This window comes from Papaver somniferum, chromosome 6 (assembly GCF_003573695.1).
Source record: "Papaver somniferum cultivar HN1 chromosome 6, ASM357369v1, whole genome shotgun sequence".
Taxonomy (NCBI): domain Eukaryota; kingdom Viridiplantae; phylum Streptophyta; class Magnoliopsida; order Ranunculales; family Papaveraceae; genus Papaver; species Papaver somniferum.
Genome location: NC_039363.1, coordinates 177,800,054 through 177,820,353, shown reverse-complemented (window position 1 = coordinate 177,820,353; position 20,300 = coordinate 177,800,054). Strand labels below are relative to the sequence as shown.

Here is a 20,300-nt window from a genome sequence, read left to right as displayed (position 1 = left end):
TAGTAATTAAAACCGGTCTCAACATGTAATGGTGAGGTCCATAAGTCGCTATGAATGATATCAAAAGGAGCAAAAGTAACAGAATTTGATTCAAAAAATGGCAGACGAACATGTTTACTAACTTGACAAGAATGACAAAGTTTGGTAGACTGAGTTTTATTACATTGAATTGAAGAGTTTGCACGTAAATTATCTAAGATAGCTTTCCCTGGGTGGCCAGACGGCTGTGCCAAATGTCATGAGAGCACACGGCAAGGGATATAGGATGAGACAGAGACGATGTTGAAGGTGATAGAGGAGGCAGTAATAGGATAAAGCTCCCCGGAACTGTTACATCGAAGGAGAATCTTCCTCGAATTCAAATCCTTCACAGAAAAACCAGACGGATCAAATTCAACAGACACATGATTATCAGTGGTGAATTTACGAACAGAAACCAAGTTTTTGATTATGTCGGGAGCAACAAGAGTATCTTTGAGTTTTAGGGTGCGGGACGGAATATCTATGAACTTGGTACCGGAGGCAGTGACTGGAATACTGTGACCATTGCCAACTAAGATGGAATGAATATTACTAGTATTAAAAACAGTATTCAAAGTACCTGAATCCGCAGTGAGATGCGATGTAGCACCGGTATCCATATAGAAAGCGTCGTCAGGTGAGTATAAACTCATGGAGCTGTATGCTTCGGCAATGTCACTTGGTTGAAGATATTCCGTGGATGGAGTAAGGTATGCCTGTGCACGTCCAATGCCAGATGTTCGACCGCGTGACTGACCAGTACGGCCACGGCCTTGGAAGGAACCGCGGCTGGAAGGTTGCTGCCAATGTGTTGCCGGAGGTGCTGTAGGATACGGACAAGGTGGTACTGCCCATTGTGGTGGACATGGATGTTGTACGTAGGATGAGGTGCACCGTAGAGCTGATAAGGGGACGGAGGTGTTGGCAGCAGGGGTGGTTCGGTGGCTGGAGCAGATGAGCGATGACCACCACGTCTGGCATGACCACCACGCTGTGAGCGCTGGTTGTTGCGTCTGGGTGGAGCTGCAGCGGCAAGAGCAGTAGGTGCAGACTGTGATTGCTGTTGGGAGCGTCGAATCTCTTCGGTACGCAGCTGGGATCGAGCGGCATCAAACGTCGGCATTGATTGTTGGATAAAAGAGGCTACCGTGTTGTATTCCTCCGGAAGGCCGTTGACAAGTTGGATCACAAGGCGTTTGTCATCCATGGGAAAGTCAAGATCAAGTAATCGATCGGACAGGGATTTTAGCTTATCGCAGTAATCATCAATACTAGTGCAATCAATAAACTTAAGATTGACAAACTTACGTTCAAGAGTCGCAGCGCGGTTACCTTTGTTGTCTTGAAAGAGTTTCTTAAGATGATCCCAAAGCTCTTTAGCAGTTTTGCCAGATTTGAGGACGGTGAGCATTAAATCCTTGGCCATGGTGGAGAACATCCACTGTCGACAGAGAGCGTCGAGTTGGAGCACGGTGTCGGCGTCAACATCTGCAGGGGGTTTGGCTCCATTGATGAGAAAAAGAAGGCGATGAGCCTGAAGATGGAGTTCAAACAGAAAAACCCAAGATGAGTATTCATCCTTTTTGATGTCTAGGATAATAGGGATTAGGGTTTTGATGTTGTTGATAGCAAACGCCGGATGGATTGTCTTTTTATCTCCTGCCATTGTTGATTTTGGTGAAGAAGGTGAAGAAGAAGAAGAGGATCGGCTATTAGGTCGATACCATGTTAGAGTTTTTGGTATAATGCCTTACCCTCTTTTGAGAGATAATGGCCATATATATTATTATTATTTTGGTCAATTAAGGAGAATATCCTGTGACCGAAAATAAGGTAGAGTATCTTCTATTATGTACTCATATTTATATTAGTCAGAATTCAATATTTTGGCGAATGACACTATTTTAATGCTTTTGTCGAAAGTATAAGTGAATATGATCATCCAAACAATAAACAGCAAAAATGTGAATCTAACTGAATCAGCGACAAAATCACCAAAGTTACTTGCCAGATCACTAGAGGAGTCCGACCTCAACTCATGGGCTGTTTTATAATTCGATTGTATTTGTCGTACCCACTAAACAATCTGAGCAACATAAAGGAACGTGTTTGTGACTGGTCCTGAAGATGGTGGGACGTGGCTTACTCCACTGCCACATGTTTGGCACTTATATATGGGGTACTGATTGTTGAGAGAAGTTGAATCAGCTGCTGGCAGTGGTAGTTAAATTGGTGAGAGGAATACAAAACGGAGATGGAGAGAAGAAGACGTTCTTTATCAACATCTACAAAGTGTTGCTTGCCGGCATCGTTTTCTCTCCACAGATGGAGTTCAAGATCTTCCCAAATTCAGAAGCTTCAGCCAGCCATTTACGATGGTGTTGGGGTTTTGACAGCAGCAGCAACGTAGCTCTTGGAGGTACCTGCGAAGTTCATGTTGGCAGTGACGAATGGCTGTGCATGGAGCTGAATTAACGGTGCAAGGGAGGAACTGATGGTTCTCTCTGTTGTTGCTACCATGGCATCGAGACTTAACCGAACAGAATGGAGAGTGGAGATGGACTCGAATTGGATGGTTCATACTGTGAGCTCTTGGTTCTCGAAATAATGGGCAGTATGTCAGGCGTGAATGGAGATGGGATGTAGCTTCATATCAGCTAAGAAATGATGGGTTGGAGCAGCTTTTTGTAATCAGGTGGAGAAGGTTCTGTAGCTGACAGGGAGTAGCAAAGGGTTTTCTGTAGCCGGAGATGGGGAAGGAGAATTGGCGGCAACCATAAGTGCAGTTGGTTGTGGCCTGAATTTGGCAAGGAGCTGAAGTTGAACGGTGAGAAGATGGAGCTGTGCTTGGTGATGGTTCGAAAACAACTATTGCAGTCAGTTCCGACAACTCATGGCTGTCAATAATGGATCGTCGACGGGAACGAAGAGATTGCTTGGTTGCGATGGAAAATTGGTGTTGAAGTGATGGCTGTGATAGAGATGGAGGATTGTCTCGCTGGTGTTTGCACTGCAAGACTCGTGAGAAGATGAGATAGAAGTTGGTACTCTGCCGAGATTTTGGATGAGTGGATTATCTTGCGAAGTTGTTGAACAGGAAAGCAAGACTATCACCGGTGCAGGGAATCGAAATGGAAGTGCAGGGAATAGAATGATATGGCCTGAGTTTGCACGGAAATGGGGATTTGGCTGAAGCGTTGGTTGCTGCGACTAGTTATGCTGGAGTCGATTGGCGTGAGCTGTTGTTGCTTCTACGGCCCTGAACAAGGAAGCAAAGAGAATGGTGACGATATTTAGAAGGTCGGGATTTGGGAGTTCGTGGTTAGCAGGACTCTGGTACTTGCCTGGTTTTGGAAGGTGGGCTGGGAATAGTAGTTGGACCGATAGAGAATGGAAACGGGTTCTGTTGCTGAGAACAGAAGTGGGATGGACTTTGGTGGACTGGGCTTAGCAGATATTATTAGGTTTGATTTCTCGCAGGAGTATATCTTGGGAGGAGAAACAGAAAGTGAAGGAGGCCGGCTGGAGACCCGAGAATAGGAGAAAGGAACAGAGGTTGGCCGCGACAGACGCCGTCTACAAGGGTTTGAAGTTTTGTGTTCTCCATTTTTCGTTTTGATTATTGATTGAATCTTTCTTATATGTTTATGGCTTTTGAGAAAGTCATGTTTTGCTAAGATTTTTGTAACTGGGGTTTCATGGAGAAAGCTACTTCAAGCATATATCATTATGAAAATAAATTGGAATTATTTGGTATTAGGCTATAAAATGAATCTTGAAGTCTATAATTATGTTTATCGATTTTATTAGAATATGAGTTGTTGTACACCGGCTTCGTATGATACATTAGCCTTTATTCATAAATGCATATAGTTTGCAATTGTATTTGTTAGTATTTGATAATTCATGCTTCGGTTAATTTCTTTGATGGATTATGCTTAGAAGAGCCAGATACAATTTGTGAATCAATAATTTAGTTTCGTATAACTTTCTCGCTAACACAATTTGATGGTGCTTGCTTGGATTTAGTCTTTTGATGTGCCATGCTTAGGGTGTCCCAGTGGTATTTTCGACTCTAATACATATAATAGGTGGTGTCTATAGAACGAAGAATAAACATATATTTGCAATCATGTTTCATTTCAGTAATTAAATAGAGATGGTAATAGATACCATGAAACCCTGGTTACCGATCCCCTCCCATTGAATTTCTTTTATTAGTTTAGTTTAATTTTATTATGTCATTTTACATTTTTCAATTATAAAAATCTCAAAAACATCATTTCTTATTATTAGAGATATTGATTGCAGTATTTCCACCGCTCCTCGTGGGAACGACCCGTACTTTCCTTTGTCTACTAGTTGTACACCGTGCGATTGCGGTTATAACATATAGGATTCCTCCAGAATCCTATCACTAACTCTGTGGCGCCCCAACCTAATCACCTGCTTAGCTAATAGGATTACATCCTAATCGAAGCATCAAATCTAGATTACCGAGTTTAAGAATCATAGTTACATAAAGTGCTAATAACAAAACCCAAACTCTCTGATATTATATAAATGATAAATCTCTCGAGTGATAAGAATATAATAATGTGTCGTTTTACAAAGAAAGAAAGAATACATACATAGAGATAAACAAACATCTAAGTTCGCTAAAATTTTAAGCTACAAACACGGATATCTTTATATGCACCATTTCTTCGTGTAACTGAAACTGAAGTGGGAACGAGTGAGCACATCATCCCAAAGGGGTTCCCAATGGAAACGAATAACTTTCAAGTAATCACTGACATGTTACTAAAAGATAAAAAATTTTTAAGAACAACAATATAAGAAAGCAATTAACACGTTTTACACCCAACACCGAACACAACATCGAATTATAGCTTTTAAGAAAGGAAAAACAGATTATATGATCAGACCAGTATGATATGCGAACGACTGTTTTCCCCAAATACCTCGTAGTGCTATTTACACTTCCGCGCTTACTAAAACATAAATTTACCATATAAAATAAAAAGTAATATCGTTACGTCTTCTGCGCTATAGCTATTATATGCACTTCCCGTGATATGTACTGCCTCATCTGGGTTATAAGACTTAGCAAAGAGCCATGGGGAAACCATAGACACTCCTTGCGGGGATACTAGGTGAAGCATATCACGACTCATACCCGTTCAATAACACACTAATATGCTCACAAGAAGTAAAGGCACATCATGCTCGCTGTTGAAAAGAAACTTAATGATTACAAGAAGGTTACAAGAGCTCCCACCTGTTTTGATGACAAGCCACGCCTACCTAGAGAACCTCAATTCACTTGTTCATCATTCGAATCGATCGTTGTTAATAAAGATTAACTGTTAACCACACAAGCACTCTAAAGATTAGCTAAAAGTCTCACACAAGGCTCATAACACAATCTCATACAATTCTCTAATTATAGGCTAAGTGAACTATCTAATGGTTCTAAGCCCATTTATGGTTTTATACCTTTTCGTAATCTATTTTTAGCACATCTAAAGGTTTACTAATTCAATTAAATTAATTTTATAGCCTAATGATAGGTCTTACGAATATCTACAATTTTGTAGAAGGAACCAAATGCTAATTCAGACCACAAGTGGTCCAAAACATCAAAGTAGGATAACCAACCCTAAACCCAAGTCCACCAACCCGGCTCATTAAGCTGAGGCCCGGTCCAACAAAGTCAATTGACGGTCTCTGACGGTCAATGGGGCCGTCTTACAGTAAACGTCAGTCAAAAGTCAAGTCAAGGTCCACTGGTCAAAGGAGTCAAAGTATGGTCAAGGTAGTCAAAGAAAACAACTCAGTCAAGGTTCAATGAGTCAGGTCTGGTCAAGTCTGGTTACTGAGTTAACTCAGTCAGACACTCTAAGTCAGCTGAGCTGACTAGGATGACTAACATGCCTAAAACACAAGGCATGAGCCAATAACTCATGCCACAAACTAAAGCATTAAAAATATGCATCACAACATGTTCATCCAGAGCAATAACATACCAAGACTACAAACTCAACCTAACTCTACTTCAAACAACAAAGTCTTCTTCTTAATCATTTCGATAATAATTCATTCAACAACTACAGTTCCCCTTACAACACTAACATTCCAGCTAACAGACAGACACTGTTAGAGCATTGCTCGGTCGACCTCGCATGCGTTGTTATATCAAGCATGTTTGTCAATGTTAGGTATCAAAACTATGAGTCTTGATTTCTAGTCTATTATAGCTAAGTCTCGGACTAGGATAGAAAAGTGTAGTTGAGCTCAAGGACTTCACAACGGTTCATCATACAACGATGAAGATCTACTCAAGGAACCGTGGAACTTCATCAACAAAAAGGTATGTTGAGACTTGAATTTATCTATCACTCAAAAGTCTATCTCTTATATCTCCTACTTCTTATGAGACAAAAAGTCGTATGCTATATAGACTGGATCATACACATTTGACATTTCGAGCTGAGTATTCACTACTTATATTTTTCTCAAAATCGTGTGTTGGTAAAGCGTTTCGCTTTGATCAAGTTTATCTTCACCTAGTGACGAAAGTCATGAAAAGTTTAATTACTTTGAGAATTGCTCTGACGTGAAACGGTCTGTGAATAACGGATATATAACGTCCTCTGAGAATGTCTCAATAATTAGAATGAGAGTTTAGATTACATAACCATGTATTCCTTAATCCGAAGTTTTCGAACTTTGTTGATTGAGAGAAACCGGAGGAATTGGCTTTGCCAAGTTCACAAACCCAGTCCGCAAACTGACAGAAGTTCTCTTACCGAGAATTTTTGATGGGATTTTCCAAAAACTCGTTTGTGTGTTTAGTCCGCGAACTCACTAAGCGAACCTAGTACGCGAACTGGCGGAAGTCTCATTGCCGAGATTTTTTGATGAGTTTGGAAAACTCTGCCGGTTTCCTTAAGTCCGCGAACTTGTTTTTGAACTTAAGTGGTTATGATCTAAAGATGTGCTCTGAACATGAAACTTAAATTACTAAGGAATGCTTTATGCAAACCGTGGATATAAAGTTCATGATCCGATTCATCGAATCGAATCGTCTTTGTTTCAATTGTGTCTTGTGTAGTTACATAAGATCTCATAGCAATTGAACAACTCTCTAACTAGTTCATTTGAGTCAATTGAACTAGTGATGGTGAAGAAGAACTAGGTTAATATGAATTGCTCATATGGTTAACCTTTTGGGTTACTATGTTGAACCAACATACACGTACACGTTTGGGCATGGTTTTCACAAACCCAGTAAACGTCTACCCAAGTGTGTGTGACAAGCTAAGTTTTCGATCTAACGGTTGAGAAATATTAGCTTGAATCTAAATCAGGTTTTCATCTAACGGTGAATATGGATTTCTTTGTACCTAAGGCAAAACCCTGATTTGAAGGCTATATAAAGGAGACATCTAGCATTGTGCAAAACCAATCCCCACACGTCTGTGTGATACTAGTGCGCTCGCTAGAATCGATTCTCCTTTAACCTTTGGTTTTTTTCTCAAAAACCAGGTTAACGACTTAAAGACTTCATTGGGATTGTGAAGCCATACCGATACTATTTTTATCGTAGTTGTGTGATCTGATCTTGCATCTTCTATCGTAGGATGAGTACAATCTTTGATTGGGCTAAGATCGTGAGAGTTCTCCGATTGGCAAGATAAAGAAGTCACAAACATATTCGTCTCAATGTTTGTGATTCCTCGACAAACCGCTTGTGTAGTCAAGAAGGATTGTTGAGAGGTGATTGATTAATCTAGGATGTTCTTCGGGAATATAAGACCGGATTATCAATTGGTTCCTGTTCACCTTGATTTCATATCTTAAGACGGAACAAAAACCTAGGGTTTTTATGTGGGAAACAGATTTATCCTTTGATAGACTTTTCTGTATGAGACAGATTTGTTTATTATCAAGTCTGCGATTTTGGGTTGCAGCAACTCTTAGTTGTGGGTGAGATCAGCTAAGGGAATCAAGTGCGCAGTGTCCTGCTGGGATCAGAGGCGTAGGAGTACAACTATATCTTGGATCAGTAGGAGACTGATTGGGGTTCAACTATAGTCAAGTCCGAAGTTAGCTTGTAGTAGTCTAGTGTCTGTAGCGGCTTAATACAGTGTGTATTCAATCTGGACTAGGTCCCGAGGTTTTTCTGCATTTGCGGTTTCCTCATTAACAAAACTTCTGGTGTCTGTGTTATTTTTTTTTCCGCATTATATTTTATATAAGTGAAATAATACAGGTTGTGCGTTAAGATCTTCAATTGGAAATCCAACCTTTGGTTGTTGATTGATATTGATTGATCGTTGGATATTGGTCTTTGGTACCGTCCAAGTTATTCCTTGTGTTTGATTAAAGACTCGCTATTGTTTTAGCTTGAGTAAATCAAAACAAGTGAGAGATATTGACTCCTTGAGATACTTTAATCTAAATTGAGTCTGACTGTCTAGTTGATTCTCTAGCAAAGTATTTCGGAGTTTGTCCATACAAATTGCTAATCGAATTATTGGGTGGTGTTGTTAGACCCCGCTTTTTCAGACACTAAGATCCCAGTGTTATGTCTATACTTCTCAGATCATTAACCAAAGGAAATTCAATCCAGCAACCCCATTTCATTTTCATCCTGCATAATTCATTCTCTCAAATCATACACATAACCAACACCACTAACTCCAGACTGCAGTTGCAACTTCAGTTCAAACTCAAATGAATTTGAGCCTAATCACTTCAAGCTCCATCACCAGACTTCACTTGAACTGTCATTCAAACACTATCAAACAACCTCAACTACACAGACCACAACATACATCACCATACTATAATTACAACTTCATCTCAGCTACAATGAACATCAACAACCCATATTTTTTTCTCACCTGCAACAATCCACAAATCAAACAGCCACCATTAATATTCACAGCAAGCCCTTTAACATATATACCATCACCATTTTCAGTTCCCTTCCCTGCATTAATAACACAATTACAATCTCTCCCCTGTCTTGCATACATTCTGCCATAATTGTACATCTAAACTGCAACACTCTCTTCAATACATGTAATCCATTAAAATCCTTGTACCCTTCCTTCATTTATCTCATTCTTGGCTTCTTAATCAATTTTAACTCTATCCCTGGCATCCATCTTCCATTATTTCAGCAGCACCATCACCACTCCCATGAACTGCAACTCACATTCCTTACCACTTCCATTTCAGCAGAGCAAAACTTAACTGCAACTCATTCTAAGCTCCCAAGAGCAATCTCAACTCCATACAACAGTTAAATTACAACATCATTACTACCACAACTTGTATCTCAGTACAATCATCTACATCTGCAAATCCATTTCAACTGTCTACGGAAGTTACTCAATCTTCTTGCTCCAACACCCTGCAATCACCATTACAGTTCTCCACTAACTCCATGAAATACAACCTAACAAAGAACACCACAACAACTACCATTCACACAATCCAGTACAATCCCATACCACTATAAGTTCAACCCATAAATCAGCTGCAGCTAACAAACTGTATGCAACTCCACCAGTTCAGCTAGATCATAACCTAATTCATTCAAAACTTCCACACATCTTCATTTATGTATCCTCAATCAAACCATAGTAACCCATTCATGTCACTAGCTCCATCTTTTCTCAGAAATCACCACCAATTCAAATTTCACAACATCTTCATCGAACCAAACCCTGTTCTCAAACCACCTCATAATTATTCTTCATCATCAGTAATTTCTAAACCAGGAACCCTAATTCCAAATTGGGGAAGAACAGGGGTAAACCTTAATTTCTCTATGAATTCAAAATTAGACTCCATACAACATCTAAACTTCAATTAACAATAAACCCACTCTATAATCGATCATATCAAACAATTTCATAAAGAAATTTCAATTAATTACAAATCCTAATTTAACTTACCAAATCTCTGTTGCTTCCGGAACTCAATCGGCTTCAGTAACAACACCTCCTTCCTCAAATCATTAATCGAACCAGATTCAAGAGAATTTCTCTAACAAAAGAAACTCAAAACTACGAGATGAGATTAAACAGAGAGGGAGAAACGAAGAACGAAGAAAAAGGAGAAAGAAGAAGGAAAGAGAAAAGAAAAAAGAACTGATTTCTCATCGACACGTTTGGGTGATGATAAGGCCAAAAGAAAATGATACATGCACCCAGATAAATGATAAGGGAAGCCAGGCGATTTAGATGTAAAAAGATTATTTGCCCTTCATACTAATCCAGCGATATCTTCTTCGTCCGGTGTCTGAATGACACGTTCGAGTAGGCTGTTCCGAGATCTATCTAGTGATACTAATTTCGTATCTAGATCGTTGTTAGATTAATTTATATTAATTACATTCGTCTCTAATTAATCGAATCATTATCTGTTAATTCGTCTCTTGACTGGTCTAATAGTGTTGACGAGCTTGAGGGTCCTTATAAACTCCATCATCTGTCCGTCCAACTTCAGACCATGCCAAGGACCTCTAACTCAACTGCTCGTACCACTGCACTTCTTTGCGCCAATTTACATCCAACCACATTAGTCATTCAATCACTGAGACTAATCATCTCTTCCATTATTTCTATCTCCCCAGCGTCATCAGACTCACGCTCAAAACTCTCATTTCTCCATCATCATGACAGCAGCCAATACTCGCAGCTGAATTCGAGATCCACTTCATCCTTGTTCCATCACCGTTCTCAATCAACCACCATGTCGAACCAAAAAGCAGACTATGAGTCGTCTTTATCATCACAGCTTCAATCACAGCAACTCCATCGATTTCAGTTCGACTAGAAGATCGATGCCATCTCCATTCTCGTACACAGCCGCCACTTTCCTTTCTACCTGGTAGTAACAACTCTAACCATCTACCCAATCCAGCCAACATACAATGAGCTCCATCGGCTCGCAGTAAAATCAATTCGGCCAACACATGCGTTTTCCTTCTTGTTGTGATATCACCACTGCCACCAGCTGCATCCCAGTTACAACATCAATTCCAGCGACCGCAACTGGCTTAACCAATCACCAGCATCTCAAGCAGTGCTGCCAAGTCTATCTTCATCGAGTCCATACCTGCAACTGACCCATTTCAGTTCTCGTCATCAAGGCCACTACCGAACCATCTCACCACGACTGCACAACTCAACCATCAACTGCACATAATCCACCTATCGGTGTCAACTGCATGCAAGTACATCCCCCGTCAACAAATATTTCATCCATCAAGAACCCATTCTAATCATCACCAGCACTGCAGTTCACTTCCGGTAACTGTCATCAACAACCACCAACACCACCTAACTTCACTTTTGTTGTTGCATTATGATTCAGAGGTAATGGAACAAAAAGAAACAAAACCCTCTTTAATAAGAATTTGAGTTGCTGCTGCTCAATAAGGGATGAGACTCGACATAGAACTGAATATGCTTGATATTTCTTTTACATTCCACGGACAGAATGTGGTGATTAAGTATCCACGACCCACTATTTCCTCCAGTGGATCACACATACTCTTCTTCTTTTAGCCTTACGTGAGATTCACCTGCTAGCTTGTAAGCCTTGAACTTCGGTATGGGTGCCTTTAGTCGCAAACGATCATTTAGCTTCATATTTCGCCATTTATTTTCGGACGACTGAATTTGCTTGTACTTTCTATAAAAGCACTAAAATTGTGTCATTAGCCAAAATATCGAGTCCTAACTAATATAAATATGGATATAAAATGTAGCACTTGCGTGCTTATATATCAGTACACAAACAAGAGTTTCGGACCTGAATCATCACAAGACAGTTCGCATACTAGGTATGCATACCGTGTTGTATCCAGACATGGGAAATCGTTCTAAGCTATCATTTCAATCATTCAAACATCCTTACAAGACGACAATGGTAATCTCACATATACCATTAGTTTCAAGTAATTTTCAGTGATCGGATGATCAATACGAAACTTCCCGAGCTAACATCAAATGACTGTCTCACACAAATCATATAAGATGTTCAAGGTAATTTTCACATGATCATCTTTTGACTTAATATTTATTTTCCAAAAAATAAATTGTTTCCAACTAAACTTGTCAAGAATATGATGAACATAGCTAAAACAAAAAGCTTCCAACACATATTTCGTGAAATAGATAAGCGAGATAAAGTTGGCTCGAAATATCAAATATGTATAATGTAAAAGTCTATATAGCTATACGACTCAGTCTCATTAGAAGATAGAATAAAATAGACTTCTGAGTAATAGATAAGTTTTAGTCTCCACATAACTTTTGTTGATGAAGTTCCTCCAAGCTCCCCAGTAGACCTTCTTCTTCAATTGGTGAACGCCGTGAAGTCTAAATCTCAACTACACATTCTATCCTAATCTGAGACACAACTATAAGTAGACTATAAATCAGGTATATAGTTTTGATCAACTAAACTTGACAAACAAGTTTGAGATAGCAACGCTTGCGAGTTCGACCGAGTAGTGCTCTAACAAGGACAATGCAAAATCCTCCAATAAGATTGTGCCACGCGTCAAATAATATAAACCACATGCAACCAAAATTTTCTTTGTTTGGGTAATATATTATTCTTTATTAATTCAAACCATAAAAAAATATTTTTCCATAATTTTCTTTTTCCCTTCTTTATTTTGTTTATTTTCTTCATTAAGTCAAATATCTTCAAATATCCTTTCATTATTAATCTCTTGCAAATGGTCTCCACATTTCTACACACGTTGTGACACAATTCTACACACTCTGTGACACACAATTCTACACATTAGTTTCTTTTGTCGAAGCGAGCGACCACTTCACTGCGAGGCCTCTTCCCAGAGCTTTCACTTCGTCCTTCACGAGTCTTTCTAGAATGATTCCCATAATAATCCCCAACTGATGTCTTAAGTTACGCCTTGAGTGGACAGCTTCTAGCGAAGTGTAAACCTTTGCCAATGAAACATCCCCTATACTTCCGGGCTGAAGGGAACAGTTCATCTTCCTTTGACTCATGCTTACGCTTACTGCCTACAGATTTTTCCTTCCTTTTGGCTTCTCCTTCACAACTTTGCACCTCCTCAGTTGTTGTGCAACTAGTAAGCGCTCTTACACTTGAATAACCATCTGGATACTCTAGATTTTGCGCTTCTTGAGTTCAGCAATCACACTCGACCTCGCGCCAGACAGAAATTGGAACATTTGATCTTCTTCACTCATGCCACGTACTTCTTGCACTAATGCAAGAAAGTTTTCAGCATAGGCCTATGGTGTACCCGTCATTTTTAGCCTACACAAACTTTCTCTTGCGCACCAAGCACCATTGCTTGGCCAGAACTGACATCTCAGTCCATATTTCATGTCATTCCATGACATAGGATTGGTATAACCAGAAACTTCTTCTTCTTGCAGCATAGTTCTCCACCAAACCTTTGCATCACCACCAAGGTAATTTCCTGCGAGAGTTACTTTTTGTTCTTCCCCAGTTCCATTCGCCTCAAAGTATGGCTCAACGTCATATAATAAATTCTCAATTTCTCTAGCATTTCTGGAACCTGCGTAAATTCTTGGCTCAGAGACTCGATTAGAGCTTTATCCATGCACGTTTGTCCCTACAAACATGTCGTTACTGATTAACCCGCGAATGCCTGCCACTTCCTCTGACACTTGCTTCACATGGATTGTCAGTATGGTGTTTATGTCACTGAATTGCACCTTCAATTCAGTCACTTCAGCATTGGTTTCACAATTCCAAAGGGTTGCATCAGACACCTTGTCTTCTACAACACTTACCCTTCCATCGAATTCTTTAAACCAATCTGATGTTCTTCCTTCAAGTAGGTCTAGCCTGCCCTTATCTTCAGAAACTAGAGGATTTTCAATACCATCAGCACCAAAGTCAATGGTTAAATCGCCAAGATCACCATATTCCTCAAGCTGATCAAACGTACCCGATAGTTCTTCGTCGATCATCATGCCATTAGAACTCATTTCTAATGCAGTACTTTGAAAATAATGCGTCACTTACTTGCTCACTGGAAAATAGCTTTAGAGGGAAAGAAGCACCAACATATTATAAAAAAAATACATTCAAAATGTGTACCAAACACAGCTCTGATACCCGAATTGTCACACCTTCAAACACCCCAGATATTTTTCATGAAGGTATAACCCGGCAGTACAGTGGTTCTGTGAACAAATCTTCACCCACATGCACGTACTTCAGCCTTATAATTTTTCACCTATGCAAACAACCAACTCTTTAGGTAAACAGAGGAAGTCTTTACAGCCTTCTTTCACTTCTCTAAACTCATCAAATGCACCCCATAATGCATTCAATCTTTGCCATACTTTGCTAACAACAATCAGCCAACCAAGAATACTTAAAACATGACACAATCACTTCATTTTATCGCATCAAAGGGAAGAAATACAAAACTTGCCCACTTAGGGACTTACACAGACTTGTTCACCTTTGAACCAAGCCTTAGTCTTACAAAAACTCTCTTATTTTGAGTATTTCACTCTCATGTGCAAGCTACACTCTCACATATGTTAACCTTGCAAGCCTGCTGAATTTTCCCCTCCTTAGGACTATTTATACAACAGCTTTATTTGGCCAAACCGTGCACAACCGTTGTACACGCTGGAGACAACCATCTGTCCCATGGAGCAGTTCCATAACCGCCACTAACTGTGCTAACTGGCCACTTCTTTTCTATCTCGTGCCAATCATACAACACTTGTTCTCTAACAATTAGAACTCTTCTCCCATGCTTATAATCTCCTTTATAACCGCTCCTATTCATCACGCATCATTGGCATGCTTGTGAAGCTCGTAACTAACTTGCAACCGTCACTTGAGCCGTATTGCACCACTTGTTGTGCCATACTGGATTCTGTCTTGCTCCAACGCTCAGCCCTCTTGGCCCTGCATGCTTAACACTTTAAGCTAATGCACAAACATTCCTTAAGCTTCTATCATCAAGGCCAGCTCCTTAAGCTCACTCTAGTTACTCATGCGTCATATCTGCTTCACTACGCCAATTAACTTGACAACAACGATGCAACTCTTGCATTACCAACTTGTTTACACAGTTCAAGCTTTAGCCAACCTTGAACTAATGCCATTGACTAACTCTTAGTCTATTCTACCACTTTGCACCATCCTTGAGTTTGGGCCAACTCAATTCCATGGATATGCCAACAATGCCACTTGTCAACGTGCCACACCGCATGTTGCATCTTGCGATTTTGGCTTCGTCTTGCCATTCCCTTAATGAAGCTTCATTGTGTCGGCCAATAAGCTCCATTACTTAGCCAAATGTCATTATAATGTAGTGTTACTCTTACACTTCATTGGCCCTGCAGGGTATCACTATCTTAGTGCTTGACGGTCTAATCGCTATTATGGCTTCGTTGCACTATTATAGCTTTGCATTGCGCCATTACGACTGGATACTGATTTGGCCTGCAACTCTGTGATGCACAATCATTATGCTCACTTGCAGGACAGGTCATAGACCTCCCCCACCTAAACTGTTCAACATCCTCGTTGAACACGACCCAGTATGAACATCATACTTGTCTTAACTTTGCTTCACTTGCTTTTCAGAAACTTCTCTGAAAATCGGCAACTACTTTTGACTAAACCCTTTTCAATGGTCCCCTTCGATTGCATCCGCATCACTTAGCTTTACTGCTTTGCCATTGATCTCATATATTTGAGCCACTTCTCGGCGTCGTGCACTACGCTTACGCTGATACCCAAATTATACATCAACACCCAAATGCCAACCTGAAATTCTTCTTGGCCAATTCCCTTTAGCCTGAATTTCACTTTAAATCATTTATACCTAAGTATATGCACTGAATGATTTTTCTCCTATTGATCACGACGATCATTGCCATAGTCTTTCACCTCCCGACTTTGCCTTTTCTATCATACTCAACATGATAAGGACTTATAAACGACTTGGCCTTGTTTTCAATCAATTTTGCTGGAAACCCTCCTTTGAACTGTTGTTCTCCGTGATCCTCATTAAGCACGTCACAAAGCAAATATGGGTTCTCTTTGCATAAAACACCCGCATTCAATACTTCATGCCCCGCCAAACTCTGATTATGCAAACCTCATTCAAGAACTTATTTCTCTGAATATGGCCACCAAGTATAAAGTCTATACTTATGCCATTTTGCATACCCGTACTAAATTGGTGAGTTTTCTTTGCTCAACTTCCATACAACAAAACTATTGAGTTGCACAACCCATTTACAAAACTGTGACTGACTATCTTTTGGACACATTATTAGCTAACTCTTTAGCTGTCCATACGCCATGTCTTCAAATCCAATATGTCTCCAAATACTTCTTTGAACTGCATTGCTTGTTGCCTGAAAAGTGTGTCTTTCGCCAAGGCCATGAGTTCTACCCAACTCATGCTTGTTGATGAAGTGATTTCTAACTTGCTGTATTGCTTGCACTGTCGCCGCCCATCTGCCGTTGTGCCATTTTGCAATCCCCAAATAGCAACATCACTTCTATATCAACTAGGACCCTTGTCCTATGCTTTGCTTATTAGCTTTCAACTTGTCTTGCTATTGCATACATTAGGCTAAGTATGCTGATTATAATATTGAAAGTGGTAGTAAAAGTTTGTTGCTCGGACTTGTAAAGATTTAAAAATAAAAATATATACACAATATTTTTCACAATGGGCGAGAGGTACTGGGACTAGGATTCCGCCAATTTCATTTCTTAAGGTTCAAATAATAATTCTTTTATCAATAATAGCTCGAAAAATATATTAAATATATCGACTCTAATTTATTGCCAAGATTGATTCTCAAAATATTAGGTGTAAATGTTAAGCATGGGACATCAAATCATCTAAGCTAAGCATGACCCATCAAATCAAATCACAACTAATTAATTTAAATCATAATTTCAATTAAAATTAATGCAAAAGTCATGAAAAGAATTAAATATAATTACCCAAGTGTGAAATAAGGCTTCCTCCTTCATCCCAGTATTGGGGTTTAGCTATTCATATCAAACACACACTCAAAATAATAATTCAAGCTCACAAGGTGTTAAAAAGATTGAAAAAGGATAAAACAGTGGATCCACGACCCACGATGAGCGTCCAGAAAACAACGACAATACTTTGATGCTGTAAACAACGACACAAGCCTACTGCTGAAAATAAGACTGTCCTGGATAGTCTGTTCTTCGTGTTCTTCAAGCTCTTTAATGGCAGCAGCAGCAGCAGAACCCGTTCCTGGATATCGATTGTTTCTGCTCCTCAGAGGCTCTGCTCGACCCCCAAATCTCGATAACCTTTCTATGTGATATCAGAAACCTATTTATACTCCTCAGCCTCATTTAATCACGCCCAATTACTCTCAAATATTCTCATTTACTCGGGCAGTAAAGAGAGAATATTTTTGAGATATTTCTTTCCTTTCTTGCCTTCTCACGCTGTCGATTAGTGTTTTCACGCTCCAAAATGCTGCAAACTCGTACCAAATTGATTCACACTCATGCAACAAAGTGTCTCCCACGAATTAAACTCGACAGTGTTGAGTTTTTCTCACCAAATAATACACGACTCTGTTTTCTCCAACTCGATTATCTATCCAATTGTGACCCAAAATAACACATGGAAAAGCTTCCTTAATCCTCCAGGAACAATCTCAATCAATTACAGTTCTTGAATCTCTCTAAAACACGTCCGAAAAATCGATCGAAAATCTGCATGTGCGCTGCCAGTTTTCCCGCCAAAAAGCTTCCTTTGAATTTGAGAAGAAGATGTCCTCCCCTTAATCCTGCACGGGTGTCCCTTTAGCACTTTCCCTGGGGTGCAAATAGTAATTCTTGGGTTGAAATAGTAATTTTTCTGGGTTCCTCCGGTACATTTCTGGGACGTTTCCGGTACATTTCTGGGGCGCCTCCAGGACATTTCTCCGGGGTGTAAATCATCACTTTTTGAGCAACTCTTTCCATACAAGGGTATTTTCTCCAAAAACACCTAAACAAACATAAAAACACCATAATGAGAACAAATGGGTACTAATAAAATACATAAAAGAGATCAAAATAGACACATAAATGCGTCTATCAAATATCCCCAAACTTATTATTTGCTAGTCCTCGAGCAAATTTTATTCTTGAAAAGTGACCGAGTTAATCTCGGGTGGGTTTATCAGAGGTGTACCCACAAAAACCAATACTCCAGACCCTAGCTATCTACGCAGAACCTTGGTAAGCACTAAAGAACCTCCTTGGTTGGCATACAATTATTGACTCTAAGAGGAAGAACCCTGATGCGAAATTCCAATTGCTGTATACGAGTTTGCACTCAAGCATACTAAAATTCATATAAGTGACACAGCTCTACTAAGATAGTTTCACGATGGACATCATAATCGGAGTCAGACTAATCACATGAAAAGATTAAGAAGATGGAAAAAGAAAAATGTAGATGGTTGAAAAGCGAACGGTGTTTCCCATATCTGTCTGAAGGCCTCTGCCAAGATAAACCTAACCTAAATGACTGAGATACCAGTCTGACTAATATTAACACACTGGCATATACAAGGGAACCAGCGGTCAATAACTTAAATCTAGATCAACAAACTGGCAAATACAAGGGAACCAGCAGTTGACTACACAGAACAATAACCTTTTTTTTTTAACTTAACGGCATGAATAGATCTTTTTGATCCAAGCGCATGCTTCTTGTCAGCAGATTACACGATAGTTCCCACGGGTCCTGCATTCCACGCTTGCTTAGGCGACGGAAACAGGGAGAACACACGCATATTGCTATCCAAGTGTTAATACTTATTCCGATTGGTCTAACTGGTCCGGTCTTTCTTTTTTTTTGGAAAAGGTAACTCAGTCACTCTATTTCACCCTAGCAAAGGTAACAACTTGAATCGTGTGCCCCACCAAATCACTTGAAACAAAAGAAAACTAAAAATAGAAAGTGAAAAGGACTCGACAAGATATGGCGAAACTATCATGTTATTTCTAACACCTGAGCTCTGTGCTTTTATGAATAGACTCTATAGATGTTTCCATCTAGTCAGATTGGTTCCTCAACTCCTAAAACAAAAATGTTTCCATCCACTTAGATTGGTTAGTGCTATCCTTAATAGGCGTAAATTTCTAGGCTCTGGAGTTTATTTATTGCAACTAAAAAGTTTCTCCCATACCCCCAAACTTAAAATTAACATTGTCCTCAATGTTCTAAAGATTAAAAGCATGAACAAGGAGAGACAGTTACTATTTGAAGCAAAAGAGTGAAGGAAGGATATTACCGGGTTGCATGAGATTGGGTTACCTCCCAAGAAGTGCTAAGTTTAAAGTCTTCAGCCAGACATCGGAAGGAATTAGTCACCTCATAGAATCATATAGAAGTAGTTGGAATAACTGTGGGTCGTCTGGATCAAAAAGTATTACCCACAAGAAGAGGAAACTGCAACAGACCAAAAAGATGCCGAACATACCCTTGTTTAAGACAACTACATCTAGTTGTGGCTCAGGTTCAGGTTTTATAACTGGGTCTAGATAACAGGTTTTCATCGGTTGGATTTCCTCAAAACTAAGATCCGGTTCAGGTATTAGAGTCTGGAAAAACTCAAATTAGAAATTATAAGCACATAACAACAACCTGAATAACTGGGGATCCTCTAAGTCAATCAGATTTGACTCACACAGCTGACCACAATGAAAGAGGTGGTCTTCCTTAAGAAAATGTGTCGACCCTAATATCCTAAAGTGATTAGGTTTAGTCTCAAAACTTAATAACCGACACATCTTAAAATCAAAAGTTCCCACAATTGGTTGAAAAGTTTTTGGTGGGAAAACAAAGTCAATCTTGGTATCATAGCCTGGGTTAACCACATCAACCAGAGGATGGGTTTCTAAAAACTGAGCTTCTTTCTGGACATCATTAGGTTCGGGAAAACGTGTATGAAGATAATCTTGTAAGATGGTTGAGGCACAAATGTCAAGTCCTACAGGAGGGTACTTTCTAAGATTTAAAGCACACGGAGAATGATAATCACCCCCAAACTTAGAGTTTTCTGTGTCTCTAGAAAGACTAGTCACAACTTCCCTAATTTCTAGGTCATCAGATTCCTGGAAATGGTCAATAGATTCTTCTAAGTTGGGTTCATCCTCACTCATTTCTACGAGTTTATCATCTTCTAAGACTAGTG

At 39.6% G+C, this 20,300-nt stretch overlaps 1 protein-coding gene across 1 annotated transcript; it reads right to left on the bottom strand.

The window, feature by feature from the left end:
* Positions 1 to 330: 330 nt before the first annotated feature.
* On the bottom strand, positions 331 to 1,687 carry LOC113291904. The gene is made up of 3 exons (XM_026541386.1): positions 779 to 1,687; positions 602 to 737; positions 331 to 365 (listed from the first exon to the last, which is right to left on the bottom strand). Exons 1-3 carry the CDS (start codon positions 1,685 to 1,687, stop codon positions 331 to 333), a joined length of 1,080 nt encoding a protein of 359 aa, XP_026397171.1.
* Between the last annotated feature and the right edge of the window lie 18,613 nt (positions 1,688 to 20,300).

Bases quoted from the DNA above. Each gene is read 5' to 3' on its own strand.
- LOC113291904 (XM_026541386.1), bottom strand. From the start codon at position 1,687: ATGGCAGGAGATAAAAAGACAATCCATCCGGCGTTTGCTATCAACAAC. The intron at 738-778 runs GTCAGTCACGCG...GGACGTGCACAG, and splicing joins CCAAGGCCGTGGCCGTACTG to GCATACCTTACTCCATCCAC. The intron at 366-601 runs GTACTTTGAATA...TTTTCTGTGAAG, and splicing joins GCATCTCACTGCGGATTCAG to GATTTGAATTCGAGGAAGAT.